This window comes from Lonchura striata, chromosome 1, assembly GCF_050655825.1.
Source record: "Lonchura striata isolate lonStrDom1 chromosome 1, ASM5065582v1, whole genome shotgun sequence".
NCBI classification, from domain to species: domain Eukaryota; kingdom Metazoa; phylum Chordata; class Aves; order Passeriformes; family Estrildidae; genus Lonchura; species Lonchura striata.
The window spans coordinates 116,752,273-116,777,227 of NC_140703.1; the positions used below are offsets into that span (position 1 = coordinate 116,752,273).

The 24,955-nt window shown below is 45.5% G+C and overlaps 1 protein-coding gene across 4 annotated transcripts in view; it reads left to right on the forward strand.

Moving 5' to 3' along the window:
* The window catches only part of CLDN14 (claudin 14), a 35,486-nt gene extending 15,132 nt beyond the window's left edge, over positions 1-20,354 (forward strand). Inside the window, exons 1-2 of one of the 4 annotated variants that reach the window (XM_085560506.1) lie at positions 12,219-14,005; positions 15,805-20,354. In XM_085560506.1, coding sequence (XP_085416632.1) covers positions 13,955-14,005; positions 15,805-16,599 — 846 coding nt within the window. In that variant the 5' untranslated portion in view covers positions 12,219-13,954 and the 3' untranslated portion in view covers positions 16,600-20,354. Of the gene's footprint in view, positions 1-1,069; positions 8,935-12,218; positions 14,006-15,804 lie in introns of those variants that run through there. The other 3 variants (XR_014950045.1, XR_014950047.1, XM_085560516.1) reach the window with 3 other exon arrangements.
* Positions 20,355-24,955: the final 4,601 nt, after the last annotated feature.

Consider the following 24,955-nt stretch of genomic DNA (forward strand, 5'->3'; position numbering starts at 1 on the left):
TGCTGAATTCAGGCCTGACACTTTCCAATCCTTGTTTATTCATCCCTTTTGTGTCATTCAAAGAACCCCAGGTAGGCAGCTCAGAAAACATCCAGGGACAGACTCTGAAGTTACAGCAAGGTCACAGAGATGTCACGGGAGGCCTGTAGGCTTTTATTACCTCCTTTCTTTTTGGCAAGAGCTGCTTTTTTAAGCGATTCAGCAGCCAGGCACTGCTTTGTCTATCAGCATCCAGATGGACTCGCTGCTACTGGGCAAGGATGATTATTCCATAGCAGGTATTAATCCACAGGAAGAGGAAGGCAACTCAGTGGGCGTGGAAACAGGCTTCTATCCATATCCTTAATGAGCCTTTAAAGCACTTGTGAAGAGACAGAGAGTTCTCAGGGAGAATCCGAGATGGGATTCAAGGAAAACTCGACCTTTCCACAGCACCTCCATCCCAGGGCTGAGCTGGGATCTTCAGGAAGCATCACAGCCCGGTGATACGTGGTAGAATGCAGGACAAATAAACCAGAATGGGCAGGGATTAGAGAGTTTAGATCCAAAAAAAAGCACTAAATGGCCCTTGATAACTCCTGGGAACTATTTATTGATTCTTTCTCTGCACAGCACATTCCCATTAAATGATTTCATTTCCTTATTTCTCCTAATCACATCACTTGCTTTAGAAGTCTTTTGCTCCCTGAGACCTGGGGCTACACAGATAACTTCAATTTCTCGTGTGGCTCCGCTTTTTATGACATGTGAAAAGTTGATCCAGTAAAAAGTAACTCCTTGGAGCCAGCAGGTCTGGAGCTTTCATCACCGGGAATCGCAGCTCCAAGGAAAGACTGGAGGGGTAATTCCTGTGCTAGGCTCAGTCAGAGCTACAAACACCTTTTTCCATCTCTGGATGGGCACTGATAAACTCCTTGGAAGATGTGACTGCCTTTGGAAAGTGTATTTACACCATGGAAATAGGAGTGAGAGATGAGGAATAATAAAATTAATAAGGCAGTGATGCTGTAATGGTCAAATCATTGAGTCCCTGTAAGAGCTGACACTGCAAATTCTTCCTCTGCCATAGGAAAACTTGCTGGGAGAAAGGCACTGGAAACAAAACCTTCATTTTGTGGACAAAAAAAGAACGCTGCTGGGTGTTTTCCTCTGAAAATAAAGGAAGAAAGGGAAGACATTAAGGGGTATTCAAAGGAAAAGAACCTGCACTCCCAGCACTTCCCAAATTGAACTCCCCATCCTTGTACAGACTTTTGCAAACCAGCAGTGTGAATAATTTTCTTCTGTGTGACACTGAGTCCTCTGGAAAAGCTTTGCTTCCACCAGGTTTTGTGGTTTTTGTAGCAGAAGTGATTTGCATGTTGTTTAAGAAGATTTTGGTTTTCTATTGCAACCCTTGGTCCTGCACATAGGGGTGAGTTCCTGTGGTGAACATGTCTGCTCTGAGTGTTATTTAAGGTTAATAATAAAACCAGATCAGCCCAGACAGGTGTAGAGTGGGATTTGTGGGATTTATGGGATTCTTGCTGCCAGAGGGAGAGGACTGGGTGAGATGCAGGTGCCTGGCACTGCTCCGTGTTGGGCTGAGGGATGTTGTCCTTCCTTCGCTGTCAAAAATTCACATTTCCAAAAGCCACCTCATTGTGGAGAGCCAGCATTAACATCCAGACACTGAATAATTCTCTTTTGAGGGCTTTTAAATATTGTGTGGCTCTGCTAAGGCCCCTCACAAGGGGTGAATTTACACCTAAAAATTCCATTTAGTGGAAGATAACCCCCAGCAAACCAGGCAGTGGTGGGCCCAGAACCCAGTTCTCACCTTGCAATGCCAACCACGCTGAGAACAACCTGTGATTTTTCCAGATGAACACATTTTCTCCCTCTTACAGTGTTGCTTTATAATTCCATACAGACAGAAAGGATCCATTTCCCACTCCTGCTCAGGGAACATGCACACAGCAGCCATTACCTGTAATTTGTCATCTGTTTAAACCCCACGTGCATCAATAGGAAAATGAAATTCAGTTTCCTTTCAGTCTGAAATATCTCTGAAGATATTCCCCCATCCAGGACAGCCTTTAAGCAAGAGCTTCACCTCAGGCCTGTGAGTGGTTCTGGGGATGTCAAGTGTTTTCCTGGACAGGGCTGTGATCCATAGCAGATGTGCACCTGCACTGCAGAATGAAAACTCAGCAAATGCACAAAATTAAGGCACCAGGGTACCAGAAAAAAAAAAAAAACAAAAAACAAAAAACTGGATTATTTTTGAGGTCCTGCAATTTTGCTCCTGTCTGCAAGGTTGGAAAAAAACAACCCACCCTCCAACAAAACGAGGGAAATTAGCTGCAGCAAGGCCACGTTTCAAAAGCACAGAGCTCTCTGAGTCCCTTGGGGAAAATTTTACACAATCCTACTTTCAAAATAATGTTCAGGTTGCAAAATTGAGCAATCATAAAAGTCAGGAAATTTAAAAAGTTAGTACGTGTCTTTCAATGTTAGCTCAGCAACAGCAAATATATGTAGTGAGAGGAGTTTGTACTTGCAATTTCTGTGTGAAATTTGAACTTTAAAAGTCTTCTTGTTGACCATTAATATGCAGCATAAACTATATTGGTTATTTATTGCCTCGAAGAGGCATCTTAATCATGAGAATTTCCTGGCTGTGGAATTCAGAGGGGGCTTGGTTCTGAAATAAAATGGCACTGCTGCATAGCTAAGTTAATTTTGGGGTTTTAGTCATCACCGGGAAAGAAAGGGAATTTCACCTGTGTTATAATCACCTCAGAATAACTTTGTGATGCTTATAAAAAGCTGTGATTTATATAGTTAGGGAACTGAACTAATCTTTTGGGTTTTTTTTTTTCAAAGAACTGTGGTGAAGAGACCACAGTGCTTCCCCCTTGCTGGCAGGTGAACGAAACCTCCCCATACAAACACGCTCTACCTGAATTAATAGCGAGCTGTGCCACAAAATGTTTCAAATACAGGATGAGATTTCCAGGCCAGATGGAGCAGCTCTGTGTGGTGGTTTAACTTCCCATGAAAGCCTAAATGCAGTGTGATGGCAGTGTTTAGATAAGGCAGATGGAGAGCCCAGCTCGGGCTGGGTACTGCAGAAATGCTGAGCCTTATAAATGAGCTGTACTGCGCTCTGGGATTTTCCTGGCTGAGCCTTTCAAACCCCAGGCCAGATTAAATCATCACAGCTGGGGAGAAAATATCAAGAGCTGAATAACTACTTTATGAGAGCGGTAAGAGTGTGAAGGTTTTAAGAAGCTAAATAATTATGGCACTCTCTGAGAGCCACAGGAAAGATGAATGAGTTTGTGGCCGACAGCGCTGGTTCTGCTGATGTCATTCTGAAAAACAAATGAAAATATCAAAAATGTGGGGAGAGTTTCACACATGGCCAAAGGCACAGCTAAGGGAGCAAATACAGGTAAAAGTGTGGCGGTGAGGAGTCCAACAACAGCTCAGCTCCAAGGAAAAATGACATTTTGGTGCTTCCAGGGATTTTTATTTGAGGTTCCCAGGTTGGGTGCAGGAAGCTACGAGCATCCTGAGCTCTGTGTCAGTCAGCTTTAGGCTGGTTTGGTCATGGAACTCTGTCAGCCTGGGAATAAAATGTCTCCCGTGAAGGTGTACAAGTGGCAGGACCTAAAACTTTGTGTAAAATCAAAAATTCCAGAATGGTTTGGGTTGGAAGGGGCCTTAAAGATCATCTCACTTCAACCCCCAGCCGATGCCTTGGGAAGGCTGAGCTGGAGCAGAGGCAGGGCAGAGCTAAAGAATATTTTATTAATATTTATTTATTTAATAATAAATATTTATTATTTATTAAAGGGATTTATTCAAGGATCTCCTCCATGGATCCACCTTGGGCAGCACCAGAGCCCAGCCAGGGCTGCACCCAAATGACCCAAAATGGTCCCAAAATGCACGAGCGCTCCCGGGGCTCTCCCTGGGATCAGTTCTGCTCCATTGGCACCTTGGAGTTCATTGTCCCATTCCAGCTCCAGCCCATCAGTCCCACCCTGCTTGTTTTTCTCTCTCCAGCCCACGCTGTTTGTGCTCCTGGCCTGAGGTTTGGATCATTTGTCCTTGGTGCCCAGCTGGAGCAGGAATTGTTTTGTCTCTGCTCTGTGCACAGAGCTCAGCATCCCATCATGTGAAGCCCAGACCCATCCACTAAAGCAGCACAGAATGTGAAATATAGAAAAGCCACAGGCAGAGATGCCACTCATTAAACCAAATTGCTTCAAGCCCTGTCCAGCCTGGCCTTGGACACTTCCAGGGGTACCCATGAGCATCACCAAAGTTAAGCAAACACCTAAAGGAGAAGATCTTTGGGTCATGTTTGATCCCATCCCTTCCATCAGAAGGATTCTGGGGGAGCTGCTCTCTGCTCACACCAACACCAGCCAGTCCAGAACTCTTCTCAGAGGTGGCAGAGGACAATGGGGATGTTTGGCCAGTCTGGGGCTGCCAAGCCCCTTCCAGAAATGCGTTTGGAGCAGCCCTGCCAGCTGAGCTCCTGGGGTTTGCCAAACCTGGGTGCCAGAGGTGCCACCAATCCCATCTATTCAGGAGCAGTGCAGTTTGTGCAGCTCACACAGCTGTGTGTAAATCCAGCAGGAATTTCCCCATGGAAAGGGTGCTCAGGCCCTGGCAGGGGCTGCCCAGGGAGCTTTGCAGTGCCCATCCCTGCAGGTGTCCCTGGAGGTGGCACTGAGTGCTCTGGGCTGGGGACAAGCTTGGACTCCATAATCCTGGGTTTTTTTCCAACCTTAATCATTCTGGGACTCTGTCAACCAGCCTCAGCCTTTGTGGGGCAATGACATGGCATCTGGGATAAAAACCAACAGAAAAAACAGACACAATGTCCATGTTTAGTCTTCATGACCTTCAAGGCCCAGCTAAGCACCGAGTGACTGCGAAATGATGTGACAATTTATGAAACTTCTGAATTGCCTCACCCTGCCAGTTCATGCCAGCTTTATTTTTATGAGCACAAGGGCTGGAAAGCCAATTTTTCCATCCTGAATGTCGTTCTGCCCGATGCCTGTGCTGCACAGGAACAGCCATGTCTGGGATAAATCCTTGGGCTGGATCCATGGGCTCCATCCCAGCTGCCTCAGCCCTGGGAGCCACGGCTCCAGAGGGAACTCCAAACAAACAGCAGAATCTGATGTCACTAATCTGGGTCTTTACCCAGGATTAAATAACAGATGCATGTTTTACTGCTGTCTCTTTCATTGATTCTCATTTTACTGCTTTTTCTGCCTGCATCAGTCTTATCCTTTTGTTCCTGCTCTTTCTCCAGACCTCTGAGCTGTTACTCTCGTGCAGACCGTGGCTGCTGTGCCCCTTCCCTGGGCTGCAGGTGGCTCTGCCAAGGAATTCTGCCCCAGTAATTTTAGTATTTCTCTGTGAGTCCTTCCCAGCTCCAGTTTTACCTTCAGCAACCTCAAATTCTGCACCAATTCCCTCAGAAATGCCAGGAATCCCTTTCAGCCTCCACACTGGCAATGCAAAGTGATGTGATGTCCTTCCTATCATCTGCTGGACCTCAGCTAAGCTAAGCCCTTAAGTATGGACTCATTTTACTTTTTAAATTAATTTTATTTGATTAATCTCTCACAGCTTGATTAATTAATGTTGAAGGATCAGAGCTCTGGGGCGTGCTCATGTTCACCAGATAGGTGAGTGAGGTTCCACACCCTGGCATTGTAAATTCTGCTGTTTTAACTTCCCAGGCCCTATCACAAATATTTTCAGGGAAAAAAAAAACAAACAATTGTCTGGTAAGAAGAGCTCCCTGCTTGGATGTGGACGAGGGTGGGCAGATCTGAGGGGAAGCAAGGCCTGCCTGGCTCACAGCGAAATTCTTCTCTTCATTCCCAGCCCTCTTTGCTTTTTGAAAGAGGAGATTAGGAAATGAAGAGATGTTTGAAAGGCACTTTGTAACCAAGCCTGATCCTACACCTACTCCCACCCCCTCTCCACGGATCAGGGCAGTGCAGCTGCTGCTCTCTCTGCCAGATGTGCAGCAGAGCCCCAACCCCTCCTCACATCCCTCCAGCACCTTCCCTGGGTGGGAACCTCCTTGGGTTTAGAATTGGACTTGCACCACCTCATTATTTTCCCAAATTTCCTCCTGGAAAAGGAATATTTTTGGGGTCTTCTTGGCTGGGAAGCCAAGAATACCATCATAAGCCAGGGAAGCTTTTTGGGGTTGTCTTAGCTGTGGGTGCTGCCCTTCATTTCATGGTTTATTCCTGCTTGGGACCAGTCCCACATCATCTCTGCTGGAATTAAAATTCTCTCTCTTTGAAATACTCCTCAAAAGATACCAAATGTTTTGTTTCCATCATGAAACGATGCAGCTTTTTGTGGTGTGTTATTTGAGGTTTTTCTTTAGAAGAGCAAACTGGAAGTTTCATCTTGACCCTGAATTTTTGTAAAAGTCACTAGAACTGGAAAAACAAAAGGCAACAAAGAAAACAGGATCAGGTCCACATTATGGTTCCATTTAATTTTACTTCCCAGATTTTAGAGTTTTGTCCCCTCAGTCCCACAGATGACCAGTGGCTGAGGAAAGTACATTTAGGGAGAGTTTTATGTCACATATGGCATTAATTGCCAGCCCCCTCAAGGGCTGCCACCTGCTTTTTGGGGTGGCTGGGTGGATCATCTGTCACATCTTGAACTCAGTCTCTCAGTCCTCCCATGAAATCTTTGGTGTGGAAAAAAAAAAAGAGTGAAAGAGCAAAACGATCTGACTGTGGTTATAAAATTATTGATGTGGTCAGAGGAAGGGATATTCACATTTAGCTTTTTGGTTGGCATGTGAACAAAAGTTCTTGCAGCTCATATTTTTGCTGAAGGAAGCCAAGGTTATTAGTTGTGAATGATAATAAACATCACCATGGGATAATAGAGAGGAGGATATTATAACTTATTAGATCTACATTTATAAACTATATTCTGCATGCAATGGGACAATTTAGTTCTGCCCTTTATTTATAGTATTAAAATACACACCAAACCCCTTAATTTCTTATCAGAAAGTGACTGGACTTGGCTTACTGGAATAAAATAATGATAATAAAATAATTAATTGGTTTACTGAGTCCTGGAGGGGTTTGTTTGCCTGTGAGACTCTGCTAGAGGAGTCAACACCCCCCAGAAAATGGCTTTTTTCTCCATGTCTTTGGAAGAGTTATCAATACCTGTCTGGATAATCTTAATTTGGATCTGTCTGCAAACATACAAACACAATGGAATCCTGTGAATGAAGACGATAAATCAACATTTATTTCCTTTAGAGCCCATCCCTCATCTGGTCTGGAGTACTGGCTGGTAATCAGGGAAAGGAATCATTCCCAAAGCTCCTGGGAGGCTTGGGCAGATCAGAGATGCCAAATTCCATTTCCAGGGGGTACCAAACACGACAAAAAATTCAGTGGCTGATGAGAGAAGGTGCTGAAATGCTCGGTGCTATTCAAACCAGGTGATTGGTTCTGTGGGAAATGGATTTATAGAAAATTCTTAAAGCTCGGTAGAAGGCTCACCCAGTGCATCTGTGTGTAAACTCTGAGATAAGAAATGCTGACTTAGAAATGCCATGGAATAGGACATTGTTGAGAGAGAAATGGAACTAGAAATAAGTTTTAAAGGATGGTTTTGTAAATGAGATTAGATATTATAGATATATGCATTGCAGTGGGACCCACAAGGGGTAATTTTAGATAATTGGCTTGAAGGCATTTACAGCATGGTGTGGCTAAAGCTGATAGGCCAAGAAACACTTACAGTGTATTGTAATTAGGAAATAATTGGCTTCTGATTGTAATTCTGTGTTGTCTCACCCTTCTCATAAGATTAAAAACAGAATAAAAGTTGTTTAAATGCCTCTCAGTTGCCCCATCTCTAAGTCAAAAAAGGCATAATCCAACAGGCTCCACTGACCAAACACTGGGTGATATTTTTTGATAACTTTGCCTTTTTTTCCTCCATGAAAATAACTCCAGCTGAGGGTGAATTCATGGGTGCTCAAATCCCTGATGCTTTACAGTGAGACTACAGAGCCATTGCTCTAAACGTCACGTAGCAGTCTTTTATGCCATTGCTCTAAACGTCACGTAGCATTTTTTCATAAGAGCATTGCTCTGAACCTCATGTAGCATTTCTTTATATGTTGATGCACAGGGAAAAGACAAGAGTTTATCTCAATGTTTAAACAAATCTCTGTCCAAAATTAAAATAGACGTGAGGCGCAAAATAGAATTTTTCTGTGTGGCGGGACCGTTTTCGTTCCCGAAGAAGAGAGGCCAAAGCGAGCTCAGAAAGTCTGGAAACAAGCATATCCACTTGTGGAACATGATCTGTGCAGCCAGGGCCAGGCTCTGCGGAGGCTGGGCTTTTATCAGCCCCCCAGATTAGAGGGGAAGGGGGGCACCGACATCTGCTCAAAGCCTTGGGGCTGCAGTGACGCAGAACCCGGGGCGGGGGGCTCGGCGCCCCGGAGGATTCCTGCCCGCTGGCAAATACTTGCAGAGAGCCCCAGGAGGGGATCTCGGGGTGTTTGTTACCCGGGGGTGATGGAGCTGGGGGAGCCCCGCGTCAGGAGCTCTGCTCTGGGCTCCCGTCAATCACCCCCACACCTCGGCGGACGCAGGGACGGGCACAGGTTCCAGCAGCTTGGGCGGCAGAGCTGGGAGCTCCGTGCCCCCGTTCCGTGGGTGCCCACTGTGTCTGGGTTATTGTCACGCACAGCCCTCCATTCATATTGCAATTATTATCTATTCTATATATATATTATATATAGTATTGTATCTTCGATATATATATTATATATAGTATTGTATCTGAATTTTTGTAATTCACAGCCCTCCATTCATACTGTAAACATTACCTATTATATATTATATATATAATATATATAATATATATAATATATATAATATATATAATATATATAATATATATAATATATAATATATATTATATATATAACATATATTACATATATTATATATATTATATATATTAATTATATATATTATATATATTATATATATTATTGTATCTGAATTTTTGTAATTCACAGCCCTCCATTCATATTGTAAATATTATCTATTATATATATTATATGTATTATTGTATCTGAATTTTTGTAATTCACAGCCCTCCATTTATATATTATATTATATTATATTATATTATATTATATTATATTATATTATATTATATTATATTATATTATATTATATTATATTATATTATATTATATTATATTACATTATATTACATTACATTATATTACATTATATTACATTACATTATATTACATTACATTACATTACATTACATTACATTATCAGTCATCTGAGTCATTCTAATTCAGTCCTCCATTCATATTGTAATTATTATCTATTATATATAATATATATTATTGTAGCTGAGTTACTGTAATTCACAGCTCTCCATTCATATTGTAATTATTATCTACTATATATATATATTATATATTATTGTATCTGAATTTTTGCAATTCACAGCCCTCCATTCATATTGTAATAATTATCTATTATATATATAATATATATATTATTGTATGAGTTACTGTAATTCACAGCCCTCCATTCATATTGTAATTATTATCTATTTTATATATATTATATACATTATTATATCTGAGTGATTGTTATTCACAGCCCTCTATTCGTATTGTAATTATTATATATATTATAATTATATATTGCAATATGTATATTATATATATTAGTTAGTTTAATTCATAGCCATCTATCAATATTGCAATTATTACATATTATATATATTATATTATATTATATAGATGATTGTATCTGAGTTATTGTAATTCATAGCCCTCTAATAATATTTTAATTATCATATATTATATATAATATTGTAATGATTATATATTTATATTATATATATTTGTATCTGAGTTCGTGTAATACATAACCCTCTATTCATATCGTAATTATTATATATAATATATATAATATCATAATTATTATCTATTTATATTTTTTAAAATATTATATATATATATAAAATTGTATCTGAGTTATTGTAATTCCCAGCCCCTACTGTAATTCAGAGACCTCTGTGCTTGCCCAGTTCCACCAGAGTTTCCCTCCAAATTGTTCTGGGTGATTTTCTGATTTTCCTCACTCGGTTTTTAAGTGGCTCAAGCCTTGGAGTGTCTGACATGTCCCATGGCAGATTTCTGCCCAGTCTGCTCCACTGCACAGAAATGCACCCCGAGAGCCAAACCAGACCAAACCAGACCAAACCAGACCAAACCAGACCAAACAAACCAAACCAAACCAAACCCAACCAAACCCAACCAAACCCAACCCAACCAAACCAAACCCAACCAAACCAAACCAAACCAAACCAAACCAAACCAAACCAAACCAAACCAAACCAAACCAGACCAAACCAGACCAAACCAGACCAAACCAAACCAAACCCAACCAGACCAAACCAAACCCAACCAAACCAAGCCCAACCAAACCAAGCCCAACCAAACCAAACCAAACCAAACCAAACCAGACCAAACCAGACCAAACCAAACCAAACCAAACCAGACCAAACCAAACCAAACCAAACCAAACCAAACCAAACAAACCAGACCCAACCAAACCCAACCAAACCCAACCAGACCAAACCAAACCAAACCCAACCCAACCAAACCAAGCCCAACCAAACCAAACCAAACCCAACCCAACCAAACCAACCCAAACCCAACCCAACCCAACCCAACCCAACCCAACCCAACCAAACCCAACCCTCCTGCTCCTTTTCCCAGCTGTGTTTCCTTGCACCAACCCCAAAAATGACCTGGTTCATGTTCATGCTCTGCCAGTATCTGTTGGGAGCAACCCTGCCTTGTTTATTATCTGTGCCTCACCTGGGCTCACTCCTGCTCCCCACTCTCATGTTATTTATGTCATTTAATAGTGCTTAAAATGGTTTCCAGCCCAATTTAATTCACCTTTGTTGTGAGGTTTTGTGAGTTTTGGGCTTTGCCTTTGCCCCTTCAGCCTGGTCTCAGAAGGGAATTATGATCCCCAAACTGGCTCGTTGCAAAATCTTGCTCAGTGATTCCAGAAACTTCTTCCCAGCGTTCCAACCGTTGCTTTGTTAAAGACCAAAAGGAAATTGGATGTGTTGCCAGTGGCATAACCTGCTGGGGGTCTGCATCCTCGGCTCTCCTCTCATTCCCAAACTGCTGGTGGCTTTCCAGGCAGCTCAGCCCCTCTCCTGACCCTCCACCCCAGGCTCAGCCCCGGGGGTGTCGCTGTCCCATGTGGAGGGGCCGGAGCTCTCCCATGGAAAGATCTAAGGGAGGAAAAAATGCACCAGCACAAACCCTGAAACGGGATCTGGGCTGCCACGCTGCACACGAGGAGGGGGAAGGGCTGAAACATGGATGAAAAATTAAACTCTCTAATTTTAATAAAGATTTGTAGGAATGGTATGTTTATTGACAGTGCTGTGGACACATGTCGGGATTTACTGCCTTTTGATGGATATGTGTACCTTTGAGAACTTTCTGTCTCTTTTTATTACCCTTACTAATTTTTAAATGTATAGAATTTTACAATAGGTTAATGTATATTGATTTTGCTGATTTTACATTACACTTATAGCTAGTTACACGTACTTAGTTTTTGTTAGAAAGTACAGAAAGAACTCTTGGGTTACTCTGCCTTGTCTGTTTTAAGGTCTGAGGAGTCTTTCTTATCTCTTCTTTTTAGCGTGGAAATCTGCATTCTTTCTCTGTTTTGTTAGGCCTGCAGTTACCAGGCTAAACAGCATATTTAGCAAGCTTAAAGTGGCACATTTTACTAAAATCTAAATGGATTTCTACCTTGTTAACTTTTCACTTTGTCTTAGGGCAAGGCCATGTGCTGGATCCAGGCTGAGCTGCAGGAGTCAGCGGGTGTCTCCCCATCATCTCCATGCTCAGGGCACCCTTCCCCTCTCACTTCTGCCCCCAGCTCAGCCCCATAAACTTTCATCCCACAGCTGCCTGGGCATTCACAGCCCTCTCATAGCTTTTATTTTATTTCTCTGCCTTTTTTTTGGTTCCCATGTTTCTCCCAGACTCAATTGAAGGCAATGTCTGAGCAGCTCGTTCTAAACGCAGAATCCCTGGGGCTGGCAAAGCCCTCCCAGCCCAGGGAGTCCCAGCTGGGCCCCATGCCCACCTTGTCCCCAGCCCAGAGCACTCAGTGCCACCTCCAGGGGACACCTGCAGGGATGGGCACTCCAAAGCTTCCTGAGCACCCTTTCCATGGGGAAATTTTTTCCTGACATCCAACCTGAGCCTCCCCTGGCACAGCTTGAGGCCTTTCCTTCTCATCCTGTCCCTGTTAGAAAAGGATGACTCCCAAGTGAGAAAGCAAAATTGGCTCACTTTCTAAAGAAAAATCAACAAACACAACCCGCACAGGAAAAGAAAAGCTGATTTTTGATTTAATATTTGTCTGGCTCAGCCCACAAGGAACATCCAAGGCACCACTCACCTGATCCCACTGAATGTTCCTCAGCTGAGCTGTAAAGTGAGACATTTCCACCTGGCTGCTGATGTTCCTGGAGATAAAGGTGTTGAGTTCCTGCTGCTTTCACCACTTGGCAGGAGGAGGGGAAGGCTGTGCCCAGCAGTGAAAGCGTTACTGAGCACCAGGGGCAGCTGGAACTGCTGAGGGAGGCACATGGAAAACATGACGCCGAGCAAGCGGGGCTAATTAACACTGCCTGCTTAAATTAGAAAGCTTTTAATGGCTAATGTTTAAAAATAACACCTTAATGACATCTAAAAATAGCTGCTGCTGAGCCCCAGAGTGGTTTGACCTCCATTAGATTGGGGGTCCATTTCCCAAGACTGGTGGTGTAAATCACATTTTCCTTTGAGGTCCTGTTCTCCCCAGGATCAGCTGCAAAGGCTCGTGCCTGACCTCGGGAGCCTCTTTGCAAATGCACCAGAGTGAGCTGGGTCACTCCTCGGGATGGTGGGCAAGGTGTGGATGTCCTGGGTGGGATGAAGAATTGGAAAGGATAATCTTGGGTGGTGCTTATCATGAGGGAGTGAAAAAAGGAAACTCAGGGGTGACCTTGTCACTGCCCACAGCTCCTGGAAGGTGCCTGTGCCCAGCTGGGGCTGGGCTCTTTCTCCAGGAGCTGACAGAGCCAGAGGTCACAGCCTCGAGCTGCACCCAGGGAAATACAGGTTGGATATCAGGGAAAAGTTTTTACAGAAATGGTGACAAAGTTCTGGAGTGGCTGCCCGGGGAGGTGGTGGAGTCACCACCCCTGGGTGGGTTTAACAAAGCCTGGATGTGGCACTGGGTGTCAGGGCTGGGTTGAGGTGCTTGACCTTCGATGGTCTTGAAGGTCTCTTCCAACATGGTCACTCTGTGATTCTCTGAATTCTGTGAGTGGGAAATTCCCAGGCCAGGCAAAAACAGGGATGAGGAAGGTGGTGTTGAGATTAAGGACACAGGAGATCCAAGCTCCATTTCCAGCTCTGTTGCTGACGTCTTGTGAGATATCTTGAGGTCTCTCGTGGTCCTGCTGTGACCCAAAACCATGTCCATCTCCTTGATCCTGGATATTCTCAAGATAATTTTCCTGAGATGTGTCACAGACTTAGATCCAGATGCACCTCACAGAAAACAAACAATAATATAAAAAGGTAAAGGACTGCTTAATTTTCCTTAATATGGGAATCAAACCCAAATAACCTGCAAGGCAAACACACATGAGGACTTCCCGTGGCTGGGACAGAAATAAAATATCTCCAGTAGTGCTGGAGGTAACAATTTGTTCCTTTGTGCTGTGCTTGTCCCTAACTCCTGGCCTGTCATATTTGTGATAGCTGGGAGACATCTGCAGCCTGACTTCCCCTGGAATGATGATTGCTGATATAAAACCTGTGATTTTCTTGGAATCTGAAAATGAGGTAAATTCCTTCAGCAGCCACATAAACTCAGGTGTTTTCATTTATGTGTTACATGAAGAGCACCTGAAAGGCCAGGAATTGGCAACAGGAGGAAAAACTTTCCTAAAACCAGGTGCACTAAAGAAAGCTGCTCTTTGGTTTGCTCTTCCTTCCCAGGCAGCAAATCCAACATCCCATTCCTGCCCATCCCATGGCACATTCCAAATAAAAGGAATGTGTAGAAGCACAGAATCCTCAGCCTGTGGTGTTGTCCTGCCCAGGCCACAAAATCCTTGTGCTTTTCCATTTTCCCCTCTCTTTTCACAACATGCAAGGGGTTGTTTTGGGAAGAGAGAAACCATGCTGCAAGATGGAGAGAGACAATTTCCAGGGCATGGAGGGACAGCACACAGGGAATGGCTCCCACTGCCAGAGGGCAGGGCTGGATGGGGAATTGGGAATTGTTCCCTGGCAGGGTGGGCAGGGGCTGGGATGGAATTCCCAGATTCCCCTGGATCCCTGGCAGTGCCCAGGGCCAGGTTGGACACTGGGGCTGGAGCAGCCTGGGACAGTGGGAGGTGTCCCTGCCATGGAACTGGCTGATCTTTAGTGCCCCTTCCAACCCAAACCATGCCATCATTCCATGATTTTGCTGTCAGGCAGAGATCACTGAATGCCACAACAACAGGGACCAAGCCTGGCACTGATGTCACCCCAAGCACTCCAGACTTGTTAGAGCCAGGTCTGAGCTAATGGCAATGTGGAGCAGCTTTCACTTTGCTCCCTCTGCATCCTTCTGCTGTCCTGATGGCATTGCTGAGTTGATCCAGGAGGTTTTCCTCCCTTTTCCTGTTCGGGCCAGCTCCAGCAAACACTTCCACTTTCTCCTCCAAGCAGGAGTTCAGCACGTGCATGGGGCTTGGCAGAGCTGGAGCCTAAACTTGTTCCTGTTTCTGAGTTCCAAGCCGGATCGTGACGCAAGGGTTATTTTATATATTAAAATATCGTGGTTTTGCCCACACACATCACGCATGATGGATAACAGAGCTGGCAAGGCAGCCACTGGAAAAGGCCACTTAGTCTGGGATTTATACAGAAGGAAGAGTTGCCATTCCTTGTTTTCCAGCTTGGATTTAGACACGACCAAACTGTGAAGGTGTTGTCCCTCAGAAGCTCCAGGATGTTCGCCTGATTCCACATTTCACCCACAACCTGAAATCACAACCTGAAACTCCCCAATCCTAATGAAAATTATTCCCCTTTGAGTTACTTCCTTGAAATGCAACCTCAAGAAATACTGGCCAGTCAGGAAAGCGACTTTAATCCAATATTTGTTATTCCCTTCCACAGGTTTTAAATCACGCTTTTTGCTTCCTACTTTGAGCAACTGCACCCTTATTGTTTTCCTAGTCCTGCTATGACCTTCTGGGAATGTTTTCATCGTGTAAAGCAACCTGCAGTTCCCTACTTTATAAATCTCCTCCATTCCAAGTGTTAACACTACCTAATTCTCTCCTTTAGAGAGGAAATCATGTTTGTTTTTTTGAAGAGCCTGCTGGGAAGAGGAATATTTGCATTTCAAATATTTTTTTTTCCATTTCATAAATTGTGTTGAGTTCTCTTCCCAGCGGGCAGCACAAGGCTGTTTATATAAGGGAAGAGGGAAGCTTGCTTTCCCATTACTTCCACAAAAATACAATTAACAGCGATAACTATGCTAATTTTTCCTCTCGCTGCACTTGAAATGCACCTCACTGGCTGGAGAGGCAATGGTTCGGGGTAATAATTAACTCCTTTTTCCCTCAATTACCTTTTATTAGGAGAGCAGGAGGTGTCGGGGTGAAACGGCCGCATCTCTTCCAAGGAAAGCTGGCGTTTTCCAAGGGAACCCAAGCGGAGGCGCCTGGTTAAGAGAACCGCGCGGGACAAACATTCCCATGGCGAGCTGGGCCTTGGAGCTGCTGGGCTTCTCCCTCGGCCTGCTGGGCTTAATTGGGACGTTAATTGCCACCATCCTGCCGCACTGGTGGCGCTCGGCGCACGTGGGCGCCAACATCATCACGGCCGTGGCCTACGTGAAGGGGCTGTGGATGGAGTGCGTGTGGCACAGCACCGGCGTCTACCAGTGCCAAGCGCACCGCTCCCAGCTGGCGCTGCCCGCCGAGCTTCGCGCCGCCCGGGCCATGATGGTCATCTCCTGCCTGCTGGCCGCGCTGGCGGCCGGCGTGGCCGTGGTGGGCATGAGGTGCACGCGCTGTGCCGAGCGCAGCCCCGCCAAGGCCTCCATCGCCGGCTCCGGCGGGGTCGGCTTCGTGGCGGCCGGGCTGCTCTGCCTGGCGCCGGTGGCGTGGAGCACCAGCGACGTCGTGGTGGGTTTCTACAACCCCACGCTGCCCGCGGGGATGAAGTATGAGATAGGGCAGGCTCTTTATCTGGGATTTGTCTCCTCGGCCTTGACCATCCTGGGTGGGGCCTTGCTGTGCACATCATGCCTTGGGAACGAGGCGCCTTTCCAGCCTCCATCCTCCAGGCCACCGAGCGCCTTCAAGGGCAACCACGCTCCTTCCCTGACGTCTGCGGCCCACAGCGGCTACAGGCTGAGCGACTACGTGTGAGTTCTCCCAGGATCCAGCACCGCTGCCTCAGGAATTCTGTGCCTGCCACCAAACACCTCGAATGGGATGTCGGAGTTCCCCGTTGTTTATTCCTTCCTTTTCTTCCCGGAGGAGGAAAGGATGTGGATGCAGAACTGCTGCCTGTAAAACCTGGGAAATAAAGGCAAAGGAGGCTGACATATTCCCAAGGCAGCCCATCCCTGTCTACCTCCCATCAGGGCTTTGCAGGCAGGTAATTCAAGGGGTATTCTGTTAAAAATAATGGTTTGGTTTGGAGTCGGTGCCCTCGGAAGCAGAGCTGGCCACATCACTTTGTTTCTTCCCAAAAAAAGACAGTTTTCCCAAAAATCTGGAATTTCTTGGGGATACACAGTGATTTCCAGCACTGGTTGCCTGCTAGGTTCCTCATTTCCATAATTCATGAACATTTCATCGTGACAAGGTATTAATTTTGCTTTCACTTAACTTTTTTTTTCAGTTTGTTTTTTTACAGTCCCTTGAAATATGAATTTCCATAGCACTGTGACAGATGTATTTGACAGCCTGTTACAGCCAATATTTGAAGTTATACTACAATGTTTTGACCGGATCAAAATAAAATTTCAGTGCATTTTTTGAAATGCATCACGAGGGAAACAAACCCTTCTTGGTGGCTCAGAACTGGGTTTTTTACAAATGTCAGGAATAGAATGGAACCAGACACTTGATATTAAATATACTTTAAAAATGAAAATTAAAAACTCTCAGAATTTGTCACTTTTAGCTTTTGAGCAGATTTAGCATTCTGCACAATCTATGCATTATAGGGAGTGGAAAAAGAGTTTCTAGAATCCTAATTAATAAATCCCATGTAATGAAAGGTGCTCATTTCTTAGGATGAGTGCTGGTAATTTGTGCCTGAAGGTGCTTTAGGGTTGGCAAGGATATTTCCATCCCCTCCAGCGATTTCTGGGGAACTTCCATCGGGGCACAAGGGACCCTCCATGGACTGTGACCACTGCTCACCAGAAGTACCAAATCCAGGCATTTCCTTCTAAAATCCTCACAAAATTCCATCATTCCACAGTGCATTCAAACAATCAGAAATAAAATAATGAGCAAAGAAGCCCAGCCCTTTCCATTTCACATTACAGCAAAGTGCCAGGCACACATATTAGGATACAAAATTATGACAAAAAAGAGAATCAATGGATTTCTCTTAAACCAGAAATTTAGAGGTCTCCCACTTTCAACAGATGGACCAAAACACTTAAAAAAATATTTCCAATGCCTGTGAGGCAACAATTCTTCATTTGGCAAAAAGAAAAATCTGTTTGCAATTTTATTGTCACCTTGTGTCACCTCCAGAGCTGAGAGATTTTCAACATTTCCCCTGCTTCCACTCTGAAACTTCCTTTTTGTGGTTGATCACCACTGCCTTTGGCTCCACATTGATTTGGACAGAGGGTTTTCAGCACTGATTCATGTTAACATCACCACTGTTTTTAAAAATAAATGGGATTTCTAAACAATTTGCTGAGACCAACAATAATAAAAGTGATCTGGGACCTGACTTTGGTTATTTGTGGTGGTGGGACAAAGGGAATGGCTTTAAACTGAAGGATGGCAGGGATGGATGGGATATTGGGAATTAGGAATTGTTCCTGTGAGGGTGGCAAAGGGCTGAGATGGAATTCCCAGAGCAGCTGGGGCTGCCCCTGGATCCCTCGTCAGGTTGGACACTGGGGCTGGAACAGCCTGGTGAGCATAGATCCATAGAATCACAGAATCCCAAAATAGTTTGACCTTGGAGGGACCTCAAAGCCCACCCAGTGCCACCCCTGCCATGGCAGGGACACCTCCCACTGTCCCAGGCTGCTCCAGCCCCAGTGTCCAACCTGGCCCTGGGCACTGCCAGGGATCCAGGGGAATCTGGGAATTCCATCCCAGCCCTGCCCACCCTGCCAGGGAACAATTCCCAATTCCCAATCTCCCATCCAGCCCTCTGGCAGTGGGAGCCATTCCCTGTGTGCTGTCCCTCCATCCCTGGAAATTGTCTCTCTCCAGCTTTCCTGGGGCTCCTCCAGGCCCTGCCAGGCCACCCTGAGCTCAGCCCAAAGCTTCTCCTGTGCAGGTGAACAATCCCAGCTGTGCCAGCCTTTCCTGCCAGCAGAGCTGCTCCATCCCTCTGCTCATCCTGGAGCCTCCTCTGGGCTCTCTGCAGCAGCTCCAGCTCCTCCTGGGCTGGACACCAGTAGAAGGTGTCCCTGCCCATGGCAGGGAGTTACAACTGAATGATCTTTAAGGTCCCCTCCAGCCCCAATTCTGTGATCAATGACCCTGCAAATATCTCAGAGACAGCCTGAGGTGCAGGGAATGGACACAAACTGCACAAAGGCTTCTTAGAGAAGATGGAGACAAACTGTTGGTGGTCCATTATGGATTTCTGGGATGATTTTTCCAGCCCAGTGGAGGTGGTCAAAACCTTGGGCTTTTCCTGTGTTTCCATTCTAAGAGATGCTGCCAAGTGATTGGATATCAGCCTGAGGAGGGCTTTGGACAGCCATGAATGCTGGAGCACAGTTCCAAGAGAGGAAATGGGCTCTGGGTCATTAGGGGGTGGTTGCCATCTACTGATAAATTCATTCACTTGCCAGGTTTTGGTGTGGTGGGAATACTCCTGTGTAGGGCCGTTCTTACTGCAGCAATCCCCAGCCAGGCAGAGTATGTGACAGCAGAAGGAACAGTTTATAAAGTCCTGGCAAAAATACCTGGAAGTGCTTGGATGTAAAATAAGAGGGAAATGGTTTCTTTCACAGAGCTGTAAACCAGTGGATCTTACTCCATTTTAAACTGACATCAGTGTCCTTTCCTTTCCTTTCCTTTCCTTTCCTTTCCTTTCCTTTCCTTTCCTTTCCTTTCCTTTCCTTTCCTTTCCTTTCCTTTCCTTTCCTTTCCTTTCCTTTCCTTTCCTTTCCTTTCCTTTCCTTTCCTTTCCTTTCCTTTCCTTTCCTTTCCTTCCCCTTCCCCTTCCCCTTCCCCTTCCCCTTCCCCTTCCCCTTCCCCTTCCCCTTCCCCTTCCCCTTCCCCTCCTTTTTTTCCTTCTTTTTTTCCTTCTTTTCTTCCTTTTTTTCCTTCCTTCTTTGATCTACTAAAAGACATTATCCCTCCCTTGCATGCCCTGCTTTGCCATGTAACATGAATGCTCTTTTTCAATTGTTTTCTTAAAAATTACAAATGCAGCTTGGTCCCCACATTTTCTATTCTTATCACTAAAGGGGCACCTGGACGTGTTGATTCCCAACTTCATTTGGATCATCCTTTGCAAGTCTTCAGCCCATGGCATCAGAAATCATGTTTAAACCCTTCACTGAGAATCCTGACAGTTCTTCAGACAGTTTTCCATAAACTCAAACATCTGAATGGGTTCAAAATGCTTTATGGACAAGAAAGATAGGACAGACCCAACCTCCCTCCTTTTTCCTGGGGGAAAAGGTGGTTAATTTTATTTTCTGCTTTAAGCAGGAGGAAAATGCATTAATTTCATTAGCTCACACTTCAAAGATGTTTGGTAAGCAAACTGTTGGAAAGCGGAGTGAATCAATGCAGAGATTTGACCTGTTGAGAGCACATGTACAGACTTCATATAGATGTGTGGATATTTAAAATGCTGGAATTCCAGCTCCATTGACTTCGCTGAGGTCACAATTTCACCCATAAGCTCATTATTACTGTCAATACTCCCAAATCTATTAGAGAGCTTTTAACTAAAAGGCCTCCGGAGCAAAGAGAATCAAAGTCAGGGGGATTTTGCCCCCTCAGAGGGATGGGATGGCAAGGAAAGGCTTTTGCTGGCCATTTCACAAAGTGTTTGGTATTGAGCAGAGCAGCTGCAACCCGTGGGATGTGTGAGGGAGTTCTCCCTTCCACTGGAGTCAAGGACAAGCAATTTTATTTTTAAAATGTCATAATCACTGGTATTGATCACCAGGGGTGCTCTCAAATCCATCCAGGCTGGTGCTATCACCACTACTGCTATCCCTGGCGATTCCAGCCCAATTAGGCTGCCTTGCTAATGAACCTCAGCTGCTTTTCATGGCCCTGTGTGGGAGAAAAGGGCTCGTGGACAGAGCAATCCCAGCCTTCCACCCTGCCCTGAGCTGCCTCTTTGTTTCTTTTGGTCACGTTTTATCATTCAATGGAAAACACAGAGAGCGAAGTTCAGAAGCATCAATAAGCCTTGAAAATCAGAGTTAGGACTGAAGTGCTTGGGAAAGGTTGTGGCTGCCCCTGGATCCCTGGAAGTGCCCAGGGCCAGGTTGGACACTGGGGCTGGAGCAGCCTGGCACAGTGGGAGGTGTCCCTGCCATGGCAGGGGTGGAGGATCTTGAAGATCTCTCCTAACCTGGATGATTCTGTGAAACACATGGTAAAGATCAGATAAAATAAACCCAGATCTGGGTTACATCATGTTTGCAAAGCCAGATCATTTTAAGCCCACTCACTCTTGAAAGGAAGTTGAGGTTGAAGAATCTGGAAGTTGGCCTGAGCCCCCTTTCCATGGGGAAATTGCTGCTGCTGTCCCAGCTGAGCCTGCCCTGGCCCAGCCTGAGGCCGTTCCCTCTCCTCCTGTCCCTGTTCCTGGAGCAGAGCCCGACCCCCCGGCTGTCCCCTCCTGGCAGGAGCTGTGAGAGCCACAAGGTCCCCCTGAGCCTCCTTTGCTCCAGCTCAGCCCCTTCCCAGCTCCCTCAGGAACTCTCCAGCCCCTTCCCAGCTCCCTCAGGGACTCTCCAGCCCCTTCCCAGCTCCCTCAGGAACTCTCCATTCCCTTCCCAGCTCCCTCAGGAACTCTCCAGCCCCTTCCCAGCTCCCTCAGGAACTCTCCATTCCCTTCCCAGCTCCCTCAGGAACTCTCCAGCCCCTTCCCAGCTCCCTCAGGAACTCTCCAGCCCCTTCCCAGCTCCCTCAGGGATTCTCCAGCCCCTTCCCAGCTCCGTTCCCTGCCCTGGACACGCTCCAGCCCCTCCAGGTCTCTCCTGCAGGACCAGAACTGGGCACAGGAGACAAATCTGAACCAGCCATGGGTTCTGAGTGCCCTTTTCTGGCTGACTCCACCTTGAGAATATATTCTTTGCAATAGTTGAGCTTGAAGGTGACGAAAGCCTCATTTGCTCAACAAAATTCCACATCTAAACATGAGTGGCACAATTTCCTGGCTAGTTTGAGGTGAAATTAGGTTTTCCTGTTGTTATTTTGGTTTCCTGAAACAGTGAGAGCAGTGACAACCTTAGGCCCACACCCACCTGAGCTGCAGGAGGGCAAATCCTGACACCAGAGATGAAACCACAGCTCCTGCAGAGCTGCTGGCTTCTCCCTTTTATTGCTACACCCCTGAGCCTCCTTTCTCCAGGCTCAGCCCCTTCCCAGCTCCCTCAGGAACTCTCCAGCCCCTTCCCAGCTCCCTCAGGAACTCTCCAGCCCCTTCCCAGCCCCCTCAGGAACTCTCCATTCCCTTCCCAGCTCCCTCAGGAACTCTCCAGCCCCTTCCCAGCTCCCTCAGGGACTCTCCAGCCCCTTCCCAGCTCCTCAGGAACTCTCCAGCCCCTTCCCAGCTCCCTCAGCTGCTCCTCACAGGATTGACTCTCCAGAACCTTCACCAACCTCACCAGGAAAGATCCATGTCTGGAACAGAGACAGAATCTCCATCTCAGCTCCAGGTTATCTCCAGCAGCTCCATCTCCCCTGCCCAAAGGAAAAGCTCATTTCAGTACAGAAATCATTTCAGGATGAGCTGAATTATCTGCCATATCTGATTCCAACTTCACTCCAAAGGAGCCAACTCCCACTCATGTTTCACCTGAAAGCCTCTGGAAAAAGCCACCCCCAGCTCCCTGTGGGTTAATCACAGAATCCCAAAGGATGCAGCCAATAGTTCCTTCCCTATTTAAACACAGTCTGAATTGGGTATTAACTACCTGCTGTGTTTGGCAGCTCTCTTATTCCTAAAATAAATAACTGTATGAAAAGTCATAAACTCTATATTGGACTTTTTCATTTAAAAAAAAAAAAAGCCAGAAAAAAAAAATCAAAGTACTGTCAGGATTTTAGCAGCCTCACTTCTTGCAGTAAATCTGCTTCCACAGCTGTTCCTGCTGTACTGTGTCCTTCAGCCAAGAGTAGCTGCAGTCCAACATTTCCTTCTTAAGTTATTCCTTACCCAGAGCAAAGCCAAGGGAATTTTGGACAAGGCTCGCTTGCTCAAAATTATGAATGTGCTCTTATTAGAGCAGGTTGCATGTTTTATATTAAATATTCATTCAAATAACAATCCAGCAAAATGTTTGTCGGGATAAGAGTTACTTTGGCTGAAAAGACACATTTTTCTTCCAGTCTCCACCAAAACTTGCCCATATTTATCATGTCCAAGATCTAAGAAGATCTTGCTTGAACTTGGTTGAGCTCCTTCAGCAGTGCCAGATCCTGTTCTCCTGTTTCAGAGCTGCACCAGTTCAGGAATTGCTTGGTTGTCACTGGGGAAAAGTTTTTTACAGGTTCCACTGCAGCTCATAAAAGGGGAAAAAAAAAAAAGAAAAAAAAAAAGAGGGAAAAAAAGAGGAAAGTGGCATTTTCTCCTTCTGCCTCTTAGAAACCTGCCCATGTTGAGCTGAGAGCCATGGAGTGTCTCGTCATGGTTTGATTTCATGGAATCTTGGAATGGTTGGGGTGGAATGGACCTCACAGCCCACCCAGTGCCACCCCTGCCATGGCAAGGACATCTCCCACTGTGCCAGGCTGCTCCAGCCCCAGTGTCCAACCTGGCCAGGGATGGGAAATCCAAAACCTCCCTGGGCAACCTGTGCTTCACCACCCTCATCATAAAGAATTTCCTCCCAAAATCCCATCCATCCTGCCTCCCTCAGCCTAAGGCCATTCCTCCTCTTCCCATCACTCCATCCCTTGGGAAATGTCCCTGTCCAAGTGATGAAAGAAAAGTTTCCTCAAAAGCCCAGAGAGCTCCAGAACTCCACTCCTCGTTGTGAGCCAAAGCCCAGCTCCAGGAGCTGCTTCCATAAAAGTTAAAGATTAGCAATGTTGCCATCATGTGGCTGCTCCCAGCAAAGGCTCAGGCACGAGCCCGAATTTATTCATCAAAAAGCATTTTCCACCTGGATCCTGCTGGTAAAACTCAATGTTGGAAGTTGTTACTATTGCAGGATATAATTAGAGTAATTATTTTTATGACAAGAACGCATGTGCAGTGGATAGGGTGAAACCACAGCTCTGACAGTGCTCCTTACCCTCAGGGATTTAGAGATCACATTGAAAACCTCACTCCAAAATTCATCTTGAGTTATCCAAGCAGAAATTCTAGAAGTGAAAATCCCCTCTTCCTGCAGAAACGAGAAGGAAGAAAAAAGAACAAGGAATCGGTTTCAATACTCTTCATATTTGACATGGCTTGAAAGTGAAATTTTAATGCTCCAACTCTTGAATTACTTTATCCTGACTGCTATAATAATTTGTGATTTTTCAGTCAGTTTATTATACTTTTTCTTACAAACCCTTCTCTGCAGTATCACATAAATTCTTCTACACTGACAAGAAAAATCCAAGGAAAGGAACTCCCACAGCCACACCAGAGCAGCTGTGGCTGCCCCTGGATCCCTGGCAGTGCCCAAGGCCAGGCTGGACACTGGGGCTGGAGCAGCCTGGCACAGTGGGAGGTGTCCCTGCCATGGCTGGGGTGGCACTGGATGGGCTTTGAGGTCCCTTCCAACCCAAACCATTCCATGATTCTGTGATTTATTTGTAAAATTTCTTCCTTCCTTCTGAGAAGCTGAGAGTGAAGAGAAGCAAAGGTGAATTTACCACCCCCCTGCTCCAGGAACAAGCACATCTCAGGTCCTGGCAAAGTTCTCCAATTTTTTTTTTTTGGTGGAAAGCCCTGCCTGGACATAAAGTGCAGGTGTTTTATGCCCACCCTTTGCCATTACATTGGACTTCCCCTTCCAAAGAATAATTGCCATGGACAATAACCCATCTTTTCCCTGCACTCTCTGCTCAGAATGACATTTTATCCAGTAAAATATTGCAGAAAAGTATTTTTTTGCTATTCAAGGAACTCTGATGTGGCTGTTCCTGGCTGTCAATTTTCCCTTCTTCTAATAATCCATCCCACAGCACAGATGCAGATTTTTTAGGAATTTCAAATTTGGAATATTGGAGCACACAGCCAACAGCTCCTCTCCTGCCCTGCTGTTTATTTTTAAGCACATCCAGCTGGTGCAACCCCACTGGAAAAGGGAAAACAAAAATATCCAGAGGCTCGTGCAGCTCCTGCCTTGCAGAAGGAGCACTCAGGGAGCTCAAAGTATCA